The 15,981-nt window shown below is 27.9% G+C and overlaps 1 protein-coding gene across 3 annotated transcripts in view; it reads left to right on the top strand.

Moving 5' to 3' along the window:
• Positions 1-14,426, top strand: part of LOC129985282 (nucleolysin TIAR-like) — a 77,505-nt gene extending 63,079 nt beyond the window's left edge. For 2 of the 3 annotated variants that reach the window (XM_056095257.1, XM_056095255.1), the window contains 10 exons: positions 4,301-4,358; positions 9,009-9,096; positions 9,189-9,264; positions 9,886-9,994; positions 10,279-10,374; positions 10,465-10,549; positions 10,857-10,986; positions 11,411-11,568; positions 12,538-12,618; positions 14,033-14,426. In XM_056095257.1, the coding sequence (XP_055951232.1) occupies positions 4,301-4,358; positions 9,009-9,096; positions 9,189-9,264; positions 9,886-9,994; positions 10,279-10,374; positions 10,465-10,549; positions 10,857-10,986; positions 11,411-11,568; positions 12,538-12,618; positions 14,033-14,036 (885 nt within the window). In that variant the 3' untranslated portion in view covers positions 14,037-14,426. The remainder of the gene's footprint in view (positions 1-4,300; positions 4,359-9,008; positions 9,097-9,188; positions 9,265-9,885; positions 9,995-10,278; positions 10,375-10,464; positions 10,550-10,856; positions 10,987-11,410; positions 11,569-12,537; positions 12,619-14,032) is intronic. The other variant, XM_056095256.1, reaches the window with a different exon arrangement.
• The last annotated feature ends 1,555 nt before the right edge of the window (positions 14,427-15,981 follow it).

Raw genomic sequence — 15,981 nt, forward strand, 5'->3', positions numbered from 1 at the left:
CTTTGAGGTTTCACGATCGACTGGAATTTATTACTGGATTGTTTTTGGAATTTTTTTTTTTGCGAAGTATACACTTAAAAGTATTAAAGTCGTCTGAAGATTCGCACTCGAGTTTTTAATAAAGTGTGACATTTTACATTCGTCTCCCTATCTCTGTTCGTAATCATCTGCAACGATCTAGAAGAACAATTCATCGCTTGAGCATTAAATCATAATTGCAATTCTGCGTTGAATTTTGAAACAATGTACACAAATCCCGCTATTTGTTGCTTATACGAATAAGTAAATGAGAATGATTCGTATAAAAGTATTCTTAATGCGCGTTATTACAATAATTCATCCGATATGCGCAAAGGATTCTGAAGTCGAATTCGAATGGCGTATTTGTGGCGATGATTGGTTTAATTTCATGAGGAGAGGTACTTATGAAAGAACTCAGTGCAATAAAAGCACGGCATTAATTTTTGGAAATCAATGCACTATATAGAATTTGTGCGAAATTTCTTTTATTTATTACTTTTTTTTTTTTTTTTTCGTTCTTAGCATCGTGGGGAAGTAAAGTTCAACAATTTTCTAATAATGTTTTCTCTTTGTGGAAATATATATTAAAGCATTTGTCAAAGATAATTTATGATTGGTTGCTCTGAATAAAAAAATTTCCGACTCCGAACTTTACAGTGCATTTGAAAAGCATTTCGTTTACATTACAGTGCATTTTCGTTGTTTGAATTTCCTAAACGTCGAAATTCGTTAGCTATTCCGCATATTCTTTAAAGCCAATAGGTAGAACAATTTTGTCTTTTCCTCTTTTAAACATTGGATATGCGTTTAAAATAATTAAATTCAGCTGCTAGTTATAATACCCATTTGAATCGGAAAAGATATTAGTGGTAGAAATGTTTTGAATCGCTGTTGGCTTCAGACATTGTTTTTAGACAATCTTTGATAATCATTGTGTGCAGTAAAGGAAAAGATAGAATCGTGGATTATCAGATGATTGCTGCTTTTATACTTTCAATTATAAAACTCATTTGCTTGCTGTGACGACAAGACTTCTTCCTTGTCTTGGCGTGAAAGACTTGCTTATTAAGTGAGCATTTTATATAAATTACTCGGGCATTCGTAAATGTTCTTATGGTCATTTTTTTAAAACCTTTTATTGCATTATTCGGAAGTTCCTGTTTTTTAGTTTGCATCAAAGTAAATAGAAATTCAGCGATTTTTTTTTTTTTTTTTTTTTTTTTTTGCACGTCAGATTTAAATCGGTTTTATAAAGATCAAGCAGATTTGTAGCTTCTTTGCAGTAACTAGCAGCAACTAGATTCAACTACAAATACCATTACTTAATTTGAATTTCATATCGTCTGCCCTTGTCTTCGAAATTAAATCAACATCCGCGTTCGTAGTCGCTGAAGCTGTATCGGTTTGTGTATGATTGTGCAAAACATTATAACGTTCTATGATGTTCGATTTTTTTTTTAAATAATTGATATAAATTGTATGCGTTTTAAATTCCTTCAAAATGCGTTACGTTATACGTTTCTTTCCAAAAATAAAAAAAATAAAAATTATAAGTTTGGCCAATACTGTAAACTATCGCGTTATGAATTGTGCTTTCGTTATAAACTTAACAATTTGTCTTGATATATTTTAATAATCAGTGAATTGATAGAGACGGGTACCGTAAATAATTTAGTTTAAAAAATTATATAGTTTGTTTTTTATCTTAATTTACTTACCTGTTGTACTTTAAAACTTTGTACGTAGGATTTGCGATATGCGCTTTAAATATTCATGAATATCAAAATGTAAATGCTTATTTAATATTTTCATCTTAATTATTTGTAGATATAATTTTTGAAATATCTTCTAATTATATTTGTTAAAATATTATTTGTATCTGCATGCGATTTTATTTAATATAATTTCTTTAATAAATTTAAGTTGGATGAAGCTATGTTAAGATTATTAATTAGATTCTTTAATTAAAAATATAATTTAGCTGAAGCTATTGATCTTATAGATAATGATTATTAAGATCTTTTTTAACGATTCGTTTTATTGTGAGAATTACAACCCCCCTCCCTCATTCATTTATGTAAATTTTAATTATTGTAGTTGTTAAAAACCCTGTCTTATCATTGTTTTTACTTAAAACACTTTATTTTTTGGTTTTGTGGCAGTTTGCTTAAATAATATCCAAATTATTTTAGTTTATCTGTCACATTTTCTTTATGAAAATATTTAACCACATTCCTATTAACTTTTATCTGTTGGCATTATTTTTTGGGGGACTCTGTGGTACAGCATGAGAATGGGGTTGAACATTTTTAAATACTGACAGAATTAATATATCTCTCTGAGCTTAACTTGCTTTCCTTTTCTTTTTCTGCTGTAAATAATTTCTTGAATGTTTAGGGAGTAGGCTAAATTCTGAGGATATGGTAAGTAAAAGGGGTCCTCCGTATCTTCTCTTTCATTTGTTTTCGACTAGTTATGAGTAGAATTGAGAATTTAAATTCACTAATGGTAACCTCTTCCTTTCAGGAAGAAATACGATGGCCACGTCCATTTATTGGGATTAACCAGTTTATAGATTTCAAAACGTAAGGCTTAAATGCATCCTTTTCAAAACTTTTTTTACTCATTCCTCTTTGATTTTTACATTTTTAAGAAATTTGTACGATAAGCAGTGCTGTTTTGCTTCCCTTGTTTTTTATTAAGTAGCTTGCTGTTTTAGAAAATAATACCAAAGAAAGAAAAAAAAAAATCGATTTTGTTTTTCCTTTTTCAATTTTGATAACGTGTGGGTTATTAAATTATATATGAACATTTAAAAATCTTTATTAAAATGCTCATTTGGAAATGGTACCATTTGCATTGCAAACATGTTTTAGCTGAGTTATTCTCTCAGTATGTTTCAGCGCTCTGCTGTCCACAGGCATCAGTCCCAGCTGAAAGCTTCTTTTGCTACAGATACAGGTTTGATTTCTTTTCAATCTTCCTTTTGGCGCTATTTCTTTTATTTTAATATTTGGATATAAAAGAAACTAAGAAAGGAAAAGGTTTCCAAAATTTAGTTAAACCTAATCAATATTAGGTTTTATGGGCTTTGATTAATAGTTGGAACATCTATTTCTTCTGATATTAAATTTACTTTGGGTTAAGGACTGTGGTGGTCTACTGTTTTTGCTGCGAATGCAGCATGTGAATTGAAAGAAAACCATATTTTTTGGGACGTGGTAAGTATCTTATGGAGATGTGCAGGAGACTAACAAACTGATATTTAATTATATATTCATGTTTGTTGTTTTCTTAAATACTCAAAGTGCAGTTCTATGCCAGCAAATTGCTCTTTTATTCCTACATTTGCAATTCTAAATATTTAAAAAAGTTTTTCTTTTAATATTTAAATCAAAAAAGTTTCAAATGCAAATCAGACTTGATTGCTTTAATATATTGAAGTGTGAAGGAACCCAACTACGTACTTGCTACTTTAATTATTGTAGATTTATAAATTATTAAGTTAGTTTTCACTGTGTGATTCATTGCCATTATCAAGTAACTGGACATGATTTTTCGCCCTTTGTGAATTTATGATTTTATATACCGATTTAAAATGTAATAGTAATAATGAAATGATTAATAGTATTTTGATTTTAAGGCATTCTGAAACTTAATCAAGTAAAATAATTCTTTTATGTAATGATTTTTTAAAAAAACTTGGAAAATAATTGTTACATTGAAAAAGCAACCTTTTAATTGAAATAATGATTGTGAATTGAAATAATTCAGTTTTGAAGCAAACTAGAAAATTTTGATTTTTTTTTTTTTCTGAATTATTTTTCTGCATGTAAGTACTAATGTACTTAAAAACTTAAACTTTTTGATCTCCCATTTGCTCTTTTGGTGTCTCAATTTTTAAGATTCTGTTTTTTATAATAAATATCTCGACATTATGAGTCATTTTCATGCATATATAATATTGATTTCAATTATGTTGGGAATAAAATGATTATTCAAATGTGAAATTTTATAACCAGTATACAAGATTTCTGTGCTAGTGTGAACTGCACTTTGATTTTTTTTAAATATGTTATATTTTTTAATGGTAAGTATAGATTCATCAATGTGTACTATGTGTTTGTACTAATGGATTATAGAATAAGGAATTAAGCTTTGTGTTGTTTAAAGATAACATTGAGAATTAAGTGTCTTAGTTTGAAAAAATATAAGTAAAAGAAAAGAAAAAGAGAAATATTTTTGAGAATGTTTGTAACATAATCTCACTTTTTTCCAGGAAATGAAGGTAAATTGGGCAACATCGCCTAGCAACACTCCAAAACAAGATACAAGTAGTAAGTATATTTAGATTGTTGTGATCTAAGATAGCTTTTAGTTAGATGAGAAGTGTGATGCTCAATTATTTATTTTTCTAAAATAAAATCTACCTTTAATAAATCGGAATTTAACAATTGGAAATGATAAATTTTTATAGGAAATATTCAGGGTATTAAAAACCAGAATGAATTAATCCATAATTTATATTAATCTGAGGTAGGCATCATATTGTAAAAAAAAAAAAAAAAATACTTATATTAGACAGTAGCATTTATAAAATTTAAGGGAGATAAAAAAAAATTTTTTGATCATCTCTGGCATGGAAAGAAAATATTTTTTCCATTCCTTTATGCTTTTGCATTAATTAGAGATAATTTATGGTTTGTTCCACTTTTTTGTGTAGTACCACCTCATTCATAAAGCTAATATAGAAAAGAAGAGTTAAGATTATATTTTGAGCCCTTTTTCCTTAATATAGAATGACATAAACAAGTATAAATAAAGTAGTACAGGTTTTTATTAGTTTATGAGACTTTGTTTGAGCAGTTACAAGCATTTCCTGTGCACGAAAATGTTGAGCATATTTAATTTTAATATAAGAATTTCTTTATGAATAATATTAATTTTAAGTATGAAGTTAGCTTCTTAATTTATATGTACATCATGTAGATTTGATTAAAATTTTCAAGTGTTGTTGAAATTTGTTCTTTTATTTTGCTAACTTTTTAAAAGCTTACAATGAAATTATTACTTCTCCCTTAATGGAATATATTTACAAATAGATATTAATTTAATTGAAATCAAAAGTTCTTTGCAATATGAATTTTGAACGCTGTATTTATTTGGGATATTTGTCAAAGTAAGTAATAATTATAAAAGAAGCTAGAAAAGAAATTGTAGTGCTTTCGATCTAGTGTACTTAATTTTTAAGAGTTTGGTTTGCAATAATCTATAAAAGTACAATGAAATGCTTATTTCTTTGCATATTTATTTTTTAATTACTAAAAAATGTGTATAATATTTATTCAAAATGGAAAAGGGAAATACGGATTCAATTGGTTCCAGTTTGTTAAAGAGATATAGATAAAGGCCATTTGTTGCGTTTTAAGATAACAAAGTTTTAGAAAGGAGATGGGATGTCATCCTTTTTCTAACATGGCTTCTTAAAAACTATAAGTTGAGGGTGGAGGTGTGCTGTATATTTGAGGTTTGAAAAATTAATGAGGACAATCAACTTCATTTGAAAGATTGCATTTCAGTTTTATATTTAATATTTTTTTATTCATAGTAACAAAAATTCACATGTACAAGGAATTACTTAAATATGTGTCCATTTATTTTTAATCTATCTGCATCATTGGGATATCTGATAGTTATCTTGCAATTCTCTATAAATTTGCAACATAGATTTTTGAAATACTAATCCATTCATCTAACCTTCAATTGCAGTCAGTATTGATAGGAAATGTGCAGCTGACAGAAATTCAATTTATATATTAACGAAAATGGTATCCATATATTTTTATTAATAATAAAGTTTAATATGTGTGTTAGCACTCTACCAAGCCAGACCCTTTGACTTATACCTACCAAATTAGGCTTATATATACTTTGGGAGGATGAGAGCAATTTTTTTAATGAAATTTTAACTAAAAATTAAATTGAATTGGCTAATTAAACTAAATAACTAAAAATTGAATTGAAAAATTAAATTAGTATTTTTCTGCAATTGCTTCTAAAAATGTTATTCCACAAAAATTAGCTACATCTCTTACAAATTTAAAAAAAAAAAAAAATTGAAAGAAATTAGGAAAATTTTTTTTGAACGGATACTTATGGAATGGGCTGATACTAATTTAATAGTTGAGCAATTTATTCTTAAAATTGGCATTTTTTTTTTCTTTCCTTCTTTTTTGATTTTCAGCAATGTCTTGAAATTAAATCCCATTTTTATTGGTTCATCAAATATTGTGTGATTTTCTCCTATTGGTGGAAGCTAAATAAGAAGGATTGTGTGTAGTTTACGCTAGGATTAAAAAAAAAAAAAGTTGCAGTATTACGAAATTTAAGAAATTAGATATATAGCACATTTATGTTTTTAGTAGCACTCTGATGTTATGGGATTAGTCTCCATTCGAAAGGTTCATACACAAAATAAATAGAACACACGAAAGACATCAGGCATTAAATTAGACGACCTTTAAGACGACCCACTCCCTGACAATTTAATGGAATCAGAGACATGAAATTATATCTAAACAGTTTAACTGAAATTAAATACAATCAATGTCCCCGGTAAATTAAGTGGTCATCTGAGGGGGTTAATACTTTATGCGAATCTTTATACCTTCAAATGCCTCGCGCTTGGTTGCCTTTAATGAATCTCTGATGATATTTAAGTAATGCTGATTGCATGAGATTTAACTTCAAGCTATTGATATGAAAGAACAACAGTTCATTTAAATTAAGTGAATATTATTGCCGTTCAAAATCTGCAAGATATTTAAAATGATTAAATGATAGGAACTGTTTAGTAATTTAGATATTCTCCTCTCCCCCCCCCCCCTCCCATTACTTTCAGAGAAAGTAAACATGAGAATTTTTGTTTCCAAACCTTGTTAAATTATTTCAAGTTAAAAAATAATAATAATAAAACGAGGCTGTGGAATTAAGGATTTCTAATAACTAATTGAATTTTATTTTTATTATTTTCTTTGTGTAAATATTATGCAAACATTTAAAATTGTTACTTTTAAAAAGGGTATAAAAAACTTGCATAATTTGAATATTCAAAATATTATGGCATTAATTTAAAATTCTGTATTTGATGTGGTCTTTTAATTTGTTTGTAAGATAGTTAATTTTTTTTTCTTTAATTAAAATGGAAAGTTAGTTTCCTGCTCTTTGTAGCTGCAAATTGTTTAACTAATCTTGATTTCATAATAGACCAAATGGCTTAGACGTTCGGGGCTATTCTTTTTTACTTACAGTTTGTATGATAAAAGGTAGTTTGCAGTTGCAATAATTTACTTGTGCAGGCAAAAAAAGTAACTAAAAGTGTAAGATGGGTGGGGGGCTTGTGCCAATTAAATGTTTCCATTAAAAATCTTCATAGGGCCTAATATAAAATTGTTTAGATCTTTAGAAGTTAAAAAAAATAATAATTCATTACTGTAACAAGCACATGAAATCTAATGATAGAAAGGATTTTATTTTCTCACCCATAACTCTCTATTTCGTAGTTAATTTTGGAATATATAAAGATCACCTGTTCATTAAAATGTTTATTTTCCATGCATTTAAATAGGAGGAGAATAGTACTCTGTGGTTGGCTAGTATATTTTAAAAGTGCTTAACCTGCTCACACTCGGAGGATGATTTTAATTCCTCAAAGTATGCTTATAAATCTAATTAAGAATGAATGATTGGGGATATGGAAACTGGCTGGCAGTAATGCTGATTATTTCCATTTTTTATTTACTTAGTTGTATGAGTTTCATTATGACTTATATTCCTGATTAAGATTCAACTAATTTATTTAAATTAGTTAGATAATTAGTTAATCCTTCCGATAGTTTGTTGCATTTTTATATGTTTTTTGCTTTTAATTCTTTAGTGGTATTGTATTAATACTAGTGAATTTCGACTTTCTTACTATGAAATATAATTTGTCAACTGTGAAGGGATTTTTTTTTATTGTTATTACAAAGGAAAAATAAAAAAAAGCTTATAGTTATAAGAACATACTTTTGAGCTATTGCTGCAGGGGGGGGGGGTTTAAGTGCTAATATAGGTCGTTTGTGTTAGGAAAGAAAGGTTTTGGAAATACTTTTAATTATTTTTTTAATAATTGCATTTGTTTTGCATTGTCTTTATACAGTTAGGTAGAGACAATGGAGCTGTTTGATAAATTCCATTATTGAATATATCTTTAAGATTCCAAATTTGTGTTTTAAGTTCCAAGAAAGAAATCATTTATGAGTCTATATGTTTTATTCATTATTTATTATAGTAGAATTAAAACTAAAAATTCTTCATTTTGTAACAGTGGGAAATGAGCAGGTAAAAATTAATAAAATGTGAGGAATAAGGCCTTTTTAGGTTAACCAGTAATATATATAACCAATCTAAAGTAAGATATATTTTGAAAACAAAACGAAATAGTTTCGGAATTGCAACTAAAAATTGTTTCTTATTCAGACTAAAACCAAAAAAGGAACAGGAAAAACTATATATATATGGTACTATAGCAATAAATTTTTTTTTGAGGTGACAAAAAAAAAGAAAAAAAAAATTGAATAGGATTTTGAACATTATTGCTACTATATTTTATCTACATTTCTGTGACTGTCTTTATAAAAAGCTTAATATAATTGTAGATATCAAAAGCAAGCACATAATATAAATGATAATAAATATTAGTATTTACTTTAGTTCTATTTTAATTACTAACATAGTTGAAATATTTTTTTTTAAATTTGGATTTTCATAAGCATTTAATCGTAATTTAGTTTTTTAACAAAATTGGTGTTTGTCTAACTATATGTAATCTGTTTCTTCGTCAGTAATGGGATGATTTTTATGTTTAAACATTTTTCTTAAGTAATAGGATTTAAAGCAACTGAGACATAATTTCGTAAAGAAAATATTTTATCTTGCATTTTTAGAACATCATCACATTTTTGTTGGAGACCTTAGTCCAGAAATCGAGACAACACAATTACGAGAGGCCTTTGCACCTTTTGGGGAAATTTCGTAAGTGTTTGTTCTGCTATTGTTTTAAAAAATGCAAAATTTGCTGGCTTATTTATTTATATCATATTTTGAATGCAATTCTCTTTTCCCAGGGACTGTCGAGTAGTACGAGATCCTCAGACGCTCAAGTCTAAAGGCTATGGGTTTGTTTCATTTGTTAAAAAAGTGGTACGTGTTATAAGGGAAGCAGCCAGCAATCAAGCTTGCAGCTATATAGTTAAAAGTAAAATAGCCATTTCACTTGTAATTTAGTCCATGGTATTCTAGACCATGACTAATAAAAGTTATTTGCAATCGGTCTCAAAATTATTTTTAGTATTGGTATCTAGAATTTGAAATAATTGTATAATGAACAATTAAATTTCATTTGTAGCAGAAAATATTGCAAATAACTTGGGTAGAAATTGGCAAAATCTGAAATTATTTTATGTTGTATTATGTGCATTTTTGTTTATTATGCTGTAAAATTAGATCTTATGGTTATTTATGTGTAGAAATTTAAAATGCTATATCATTTTTTTTTTTCTCCTTTGCTATTCTGAATGCGGTTTCTATATCATCTTGCCTCTGTCTTCACTAAAAATTAAATTCTATTGTAAACCCTTCTCTGATAGTTATAATTTTCTATACTAATATTTATATAAATGTGTGTAATATAGATTTGAGTACAATAAATTAAAAAAATATATATAAAATAAGAATTTTAAAAATAGTCGCTATCTGTTTAAAGTTATATATATTAGTGGATCTGAAATTAATAGAAAATTGGAATGCTTTTATTTTTTCCAGGAGGCTGAAAATGCCATAGCAACTATGAACGGTCAGTGGTTAGGAAGTAGGGCTATTCGAACAAATTGGGCAACGAGAAAGCCCCCTGCAAATAGATCTCAAAATGAATGTAAGTGTTTTTTATCATCAATTTTTAAAAATTTTAATCTTAAATTATTACTGATGTTCAGGATTTTTACTGATATGTTTTAATTTCATGCACCTGGAAAAACTTATGTTTTAAAATTAATGATTTTCTACTTTTTTTTAGTATTTAATTGTTTAATAATTATTAATATTTCTTAAACAATTTTAATTTAGTCTGCATTTTGCATGACGGTAAATTCGGTTTAATATTAAATTTGCTAGGCAAAAAATGGTGTAACATTCATGTATGCATTTAATTTTTTGTAGCTTCTGCCAAACCTCTCTCTTTTGATGAAATATATAATCAGTCAAGCCCAACAAATTGTACTGTATATTGTGGAGGAATAGCTCAAGGATTAACAGGTACTTATTATTATTGTATTTATTTAAAAAAAATATAGAGATTTTATTTTGTGCAAATGTCTGAACTTGTTCTATTTCTTTTTTTTTTAGATGATTTAATGCAAAAAACATTTAGTGCATTTGGAGTAATACAAGAAATTAGGGTTTTTAAAGATAAAGGTTATGCTTTTATACGGTAAGTATTAGGAGAATAACTTTTTATTTTCTAATTACATTAAAAATAAAATTTCCAAATTAAAAATATTTAAATTAGAAATACTTACTTTAATATTTCTTTATTTGTGTGGTGTTTATTCCCCCATTTCCAATGTAAATATAAAAGTTTACTCTTGTCACTTTATTTTTTTGAAGGAAAAATTGAATGTTAATCAACTCTTTATAAACATTTAAATCCTAATTAATTAAAATTGAATACTAAATCATTATAGCTAATGAAAGGGAAGAAATTTATAAAAGTGCAATGTTCTTGTTTGTTTCAATAGATTCAGCACAAAAGAGGCTGCTACCCATGCCATAGTGGCCACCCACAACACAGAAATAAATGGACAGACTGTGAAGTGTTCTTGGGGTAAAGAAGCTGGAGATCCAAATAACCAACAACAACAACAAGTTGTAAGTAATTTTTTTTATATTCATTTATTTCATTTCTAAATTTTCACGACTTTTGGATGATCTTTAAAATGTGATCAGTTCAAGCATTTCTTCTGATGCAAAAGTTATAAAATGTAATCGCCCTTTCTATTTTTAATGAGCTATAGAAGAAATAAATGGTAATTAAATATAATAATTATTTAAAAATTATGTTGTTTTGGATTTAAAAAAAAAATAATTTTTTTCTTTGTTATAAAAATTTTTTACTGCTAAAAAAATGCAGAAACTACACTAAAAGTACTTTCTTCCCAAGAATAAAAAAGCAGCTAACTATTTTTAATCTTCTATGAAAATGTTTATTTTTCGTAGCTTAATTTATTTTATAAGGAGGCTAAGTAATTTTATATTGACCATGGGGGAATTTTTTTTTCTTCTTTATTTGTAGGACAATCAAGAAACTTTCCAAAATATAGCAGCACAATATACTTATCCTTACCAACAAATGGGATATTGGTATCCTCAAGGCTATCCACAAATGCAGGCCGGGCAGTTCATGCAAGGCATGCAGTATCCATATGGACAGTATTATGGGCAGGGATTTGGGTAAGTTTTTCTTATCTTCAAAATGAAAATTAAATATTCTTCTATATAATTTTCTGTGTGTCTGTGAATTTACTTATTTTATTTTTATGCATGTTAAGTTTTTAAAGCATGCACTCTTCCCTTTGTGCAGTAGATGTAGAAGTGTAATTGTCTGCGATCATATCATCTATTTGTAATTACTACTTGTTAAGTACTAAATTATTTGGTGGCCATGCCACCAATTGAGCACCAGAATAAGAAAAGGTAATTAAAGGTAATTTCACTTTTTCCTTTTATATTCTTTTCATCTTCATAAATCATCATTCTGATAGTTGTGACTTGGTGCAATTTTTTTCCTGAATTTAAGTGCAAGTTGCTTTCTTCTGAGCTGTTGTAGCAGTTGAAGCTTCATTAACAGAAGCAAAAATATGAAAGGAAAAAAAAAGAAAAGAAAAAAAAAAATGAGAGAAAAATTTTACTACTGTAAAACCTTGCCATTCTGTTTTCTATTTTAAAGTAGCACATTTACTTGTTATTTAGTAATTTTGCAGTATAACCTCGATTATCCTTTTTATTTAATCTTTTTTTTTATTTTGTTTTATCTTTCAATAGACTTGGATTCTGTATATTAGGATTTTATTTTAATTTATCTAATCTCTTGAGATTCCATTTAAAATTTAAATAACGGGAACCCCCTTAACTTTTACTTCTGTTGTGATACAATGGAGAAAATGACGATAATAATTTCACCGGTACGCAAATTCGACGCTCTTAGCTCTCATCTTGTAACACACACGGACAAAGTTATTTTAATTTGCTTTGATAATCAAGGTTTTACTGTAAACTTAGTACTGTTGATGAATTGAATTCAATAAATTTGGCCATTTAAATAGTAGGCCATAAAAGAGCACAGATAAAAAAAATGTTTATTATTTAACCAAAATCAGTTGAAAATCCGTCTTTTGACTCTGTCACTTTCTTGCCACGTAGCCCTATCAGAAGACGCGATGAGCAACCTAAACAAGCTGCCACTCCCTATGCTCGGGGAGATTCGAAACCCACCACGCACAGGTAAATTCGCACTTCAAGCGCATGATATCAAAATTTCCCCCAAATTGTCTTCTGGTTAGGTTTCTTTCTCTTACAAGGTTTTACCGTAGTTATGATTACCTGGCTGGAAAAATAAGCAGCAGTCACATTAAGAACTCATTTGAATTCACCTGCCTGATATTCATCATAATATTTATTTCTAAAATCATTTACATTGTCAGGCAGGGAGTTGAAATGTCATTCTGTGTTCATTTAATAGTTTTGAGTAGTTTGGCTTTTAAAGAAGTGAAAGTAACCATTGCCAGTCTGCCTAGAAAATAAAAGAAAAACAAGAAACGCTTTGCTTTTTCTCTTGATTAAAAACTTAAACTTCATTACATCACCAACTGCAATGGCTTCTTGCACTTACTTTATTCCCTTACCTTTTGAACTCTCTGCCTGCCGTTTTTTCAAAATAAATATCCTGTGCTTGAAGTTTTTTCATGGTTTTTATTTTTCTTTAGTTATTGTTTTTTTCATTTTGTTATGCTTTGATATTCTATATAGATGTTTGATGTTTTTTCCCTAAAATTTTATGTCTGTTTTATTATTTTTAAAATAAATGTTTTACAAGTATTTGGTGGTAAGTTCGATAGAAGTAATTTCAACTAATTACCTGTATATCTAATTTTTATTTGAGTGATTATGCAATTAAAAATTTTTTTAGATTTATGTATGATTTTAAAGACCTGAGATTTATTATCATTTAGAAAATCTGATTCTAATTTAAAGCCATAATTTAAAAGTCTCCTTTATTTTTTTAATTGGAAATTTGCATGAAAACCTTAAGTATTGGTTAAAGTATGTAAACTGGAGTTTTTAATTTAAAAAATTTCAAGTTTTTATTTCTTAATCTTTTAGTATTTATGGAGGAACAGAATGTTATGATCTCATTTTAGTACAGTTCATAATATATATAGGGGGAGGGCGAATATATATGATAGAATATATAGAAGAAAGTTGTTCAATAGAATATACTAATTGAAACATTTATAGCTGAAAATAATTATTGAGTACTTAAAAAAAAAAAAAATTGTAATGCAGTGTTTTTTTTTGTGTGTGTGTGTGTAATTTTAGAGTTTTACAGTTATTTATTTCATGAAAAGTGCAGAAGTCAGTTTGAGGTCAGTGGGTAGCAGTTTTAAAATTCAGTATCATTGTTTATAAATTTTGATGTAAATGGGCAGAAATAAGCTGTTGTTAGTACACACGCAATTTAATAAGTATTTCAAAGCCAATACAAGTATAAATTTAATACTTAATTTAATATTAAAAAAATTGATATGCATATATTTAAAAGTATGTATTAATTTGGATATTTTTTTAGTTAATTATCTTTTAATAATTGTTTTTCCTGTTAACGAATTGTACTCCAATTTTTATTCTCCCCTTCTAGGTGATTATCTGTGTGTCCTGAAAATTATATGATGTAGATTGACTTTTTGAAATAGCATTTAATCTTGCAAGCAATGGCTCCCACACCAGACATGTTTCTTTTTACGAATTTTGGTTTGTATGAAGACATGTAAGCGTTCATCAAATATTAATGTGTATATTTGTTACTCTCTTCCTGTGAGACTGTTGACAAGCAAGCTACATCATATAATAAACATACAAACTCCATATCGGAAGAAGAGATAAATACAAAAAGAAAATAATAAAAGTGTTAAAAGAAAACTACAATATTTTAATTTTAATGTATGAAATTTTTCATTGGTGTAGAATGTAAAGCCATGTAGTTGTCTGAACGATTCTCGCATCATAGATGAAAATAAAATTAATGTATCTGATATGTTGTTGTTGTGTTTTCCTTCTTTACTGTGTTCATTGAAATCAATGGGGGAGGGGGGGTTCCAAAGAAAAACAAAGAGTATACAGTACACTCTCGATTATCCGCGGAATTGGGTGGCGCGGCCGCCGCGGATAACAAAAATCGCGGATAATCCGAAAAAAGCTAAAAATGGGTATAGCAAAAGAGAAAACAGTCATTCCAACTTTGAAAAATCGTTTTATGTACAATAAAACGTAAAATAAACAGCAGGAAATGTTTAACTAACGCTTAATATTTTAGTATATCACTCAAAACTAACCTAAAATGCATTTTGTGAATGAAAACAGAAAAGTGCTTTGTACTTACGAGAGGCGTCAAGGATACGCAGAAAAATGAATACATATGTACTGTTTTAATACTGTATTGTATTATGTAATTGCAAAAGCATAACTGTAAAACTACACCTTTCTGAAGAAATCAGTCATTTGTGTTTGCTTCTTGCTTTGGAAGCATTTTCTCTTTGCTTGGAAGCAAAAACAAACTTAGTGCGGCAGGCGCGGATAACCCGCCCGCGGATAATCGGGAGTCTACTGTATATATATATACCTATATTAACAGTGCTTAAGATTTTTAAAAATTATTCGTTTGTTAGATCCATAATAAATAGTATGGATATTGATTATATTATCTGTAATTTTAAGGTAGGGAATGTTGAAAGGGCTTAGGCTTTTAATATGCTTCTTATAGATTTTTTCCCATCTTTCATTTAAAAAGAAAATATAGCAATCAATTTTAGCCCAAATGTTTCTGCTGAGATTGAGATGGAAATAGTCTTCTCTTTTTCCCCCCTATTGTAAATAATATAGCTCTGCTGTAGAATATGAAAAACGAAAAATTATAAGTAGACACATTAGATAAAAGCAGCATTCTCAATTCTCTTATAATTTAATCTCGGCTGTGTATGATTAAACTTTAAAAAAAAAAAAAAATCTAGGTAACTATAAGTAGCAGGTAACTTTGAAACTTATGGGTGAGTATTAGATTATTTAATAATTTTTGTAAATATTTTAAATTCTTAAAAATTATTTTTTAAAAACATTTGTCTGAGAAGTTTTTATTTTCTTAAAATTTTATTTAAAAACGTAAAATTATCCTTAAATACCTAATATAAAATCCTTCCCCAAATATAGTGCAAATAGCTCCAAGTAGTCGCAATCTTCTGATTTTGATTGAAAGCAAATTGGATCAGGAATGCTTAAAAACAATAATTAATGATTTGGAAAGAAAAGTCAATGAAATTAATCATTTAAAAATCTACATTACTGATTTGCCCTCCTCCTTTCCAAATAACAGAAAACATTCTCTAATGTGTTTTTGTCACGTTCTCTTCTGTGTAACTACAAAAATAAGATCTGGCATCATTTCTCAGGGCTCTGCAATAAAAGCCTTACTCCTAAAATGAGCTTTTTAATGCACTATAGTTATTGCCAAACGACCAATCAAAGTGTAGATAAAATGCAGCGCACGTTTGGTAAATAGCAACAATTAGAATTTTCACTTTTGAATAGATTGAA

The sequence above is a fragment of the Argiope bruennichi genome, chromosome 9 (assembly GCF_947563725.1).
Source record: "Argiope bruennichi chromosome 9, qqArgBrue1.1, whole genome shotgun sequence".
NCBI lineage: Eukaryota > Metazoa > Arthropoda > Arachnida > Araneae > Araneidae > Argiope > Argiope bruennichi.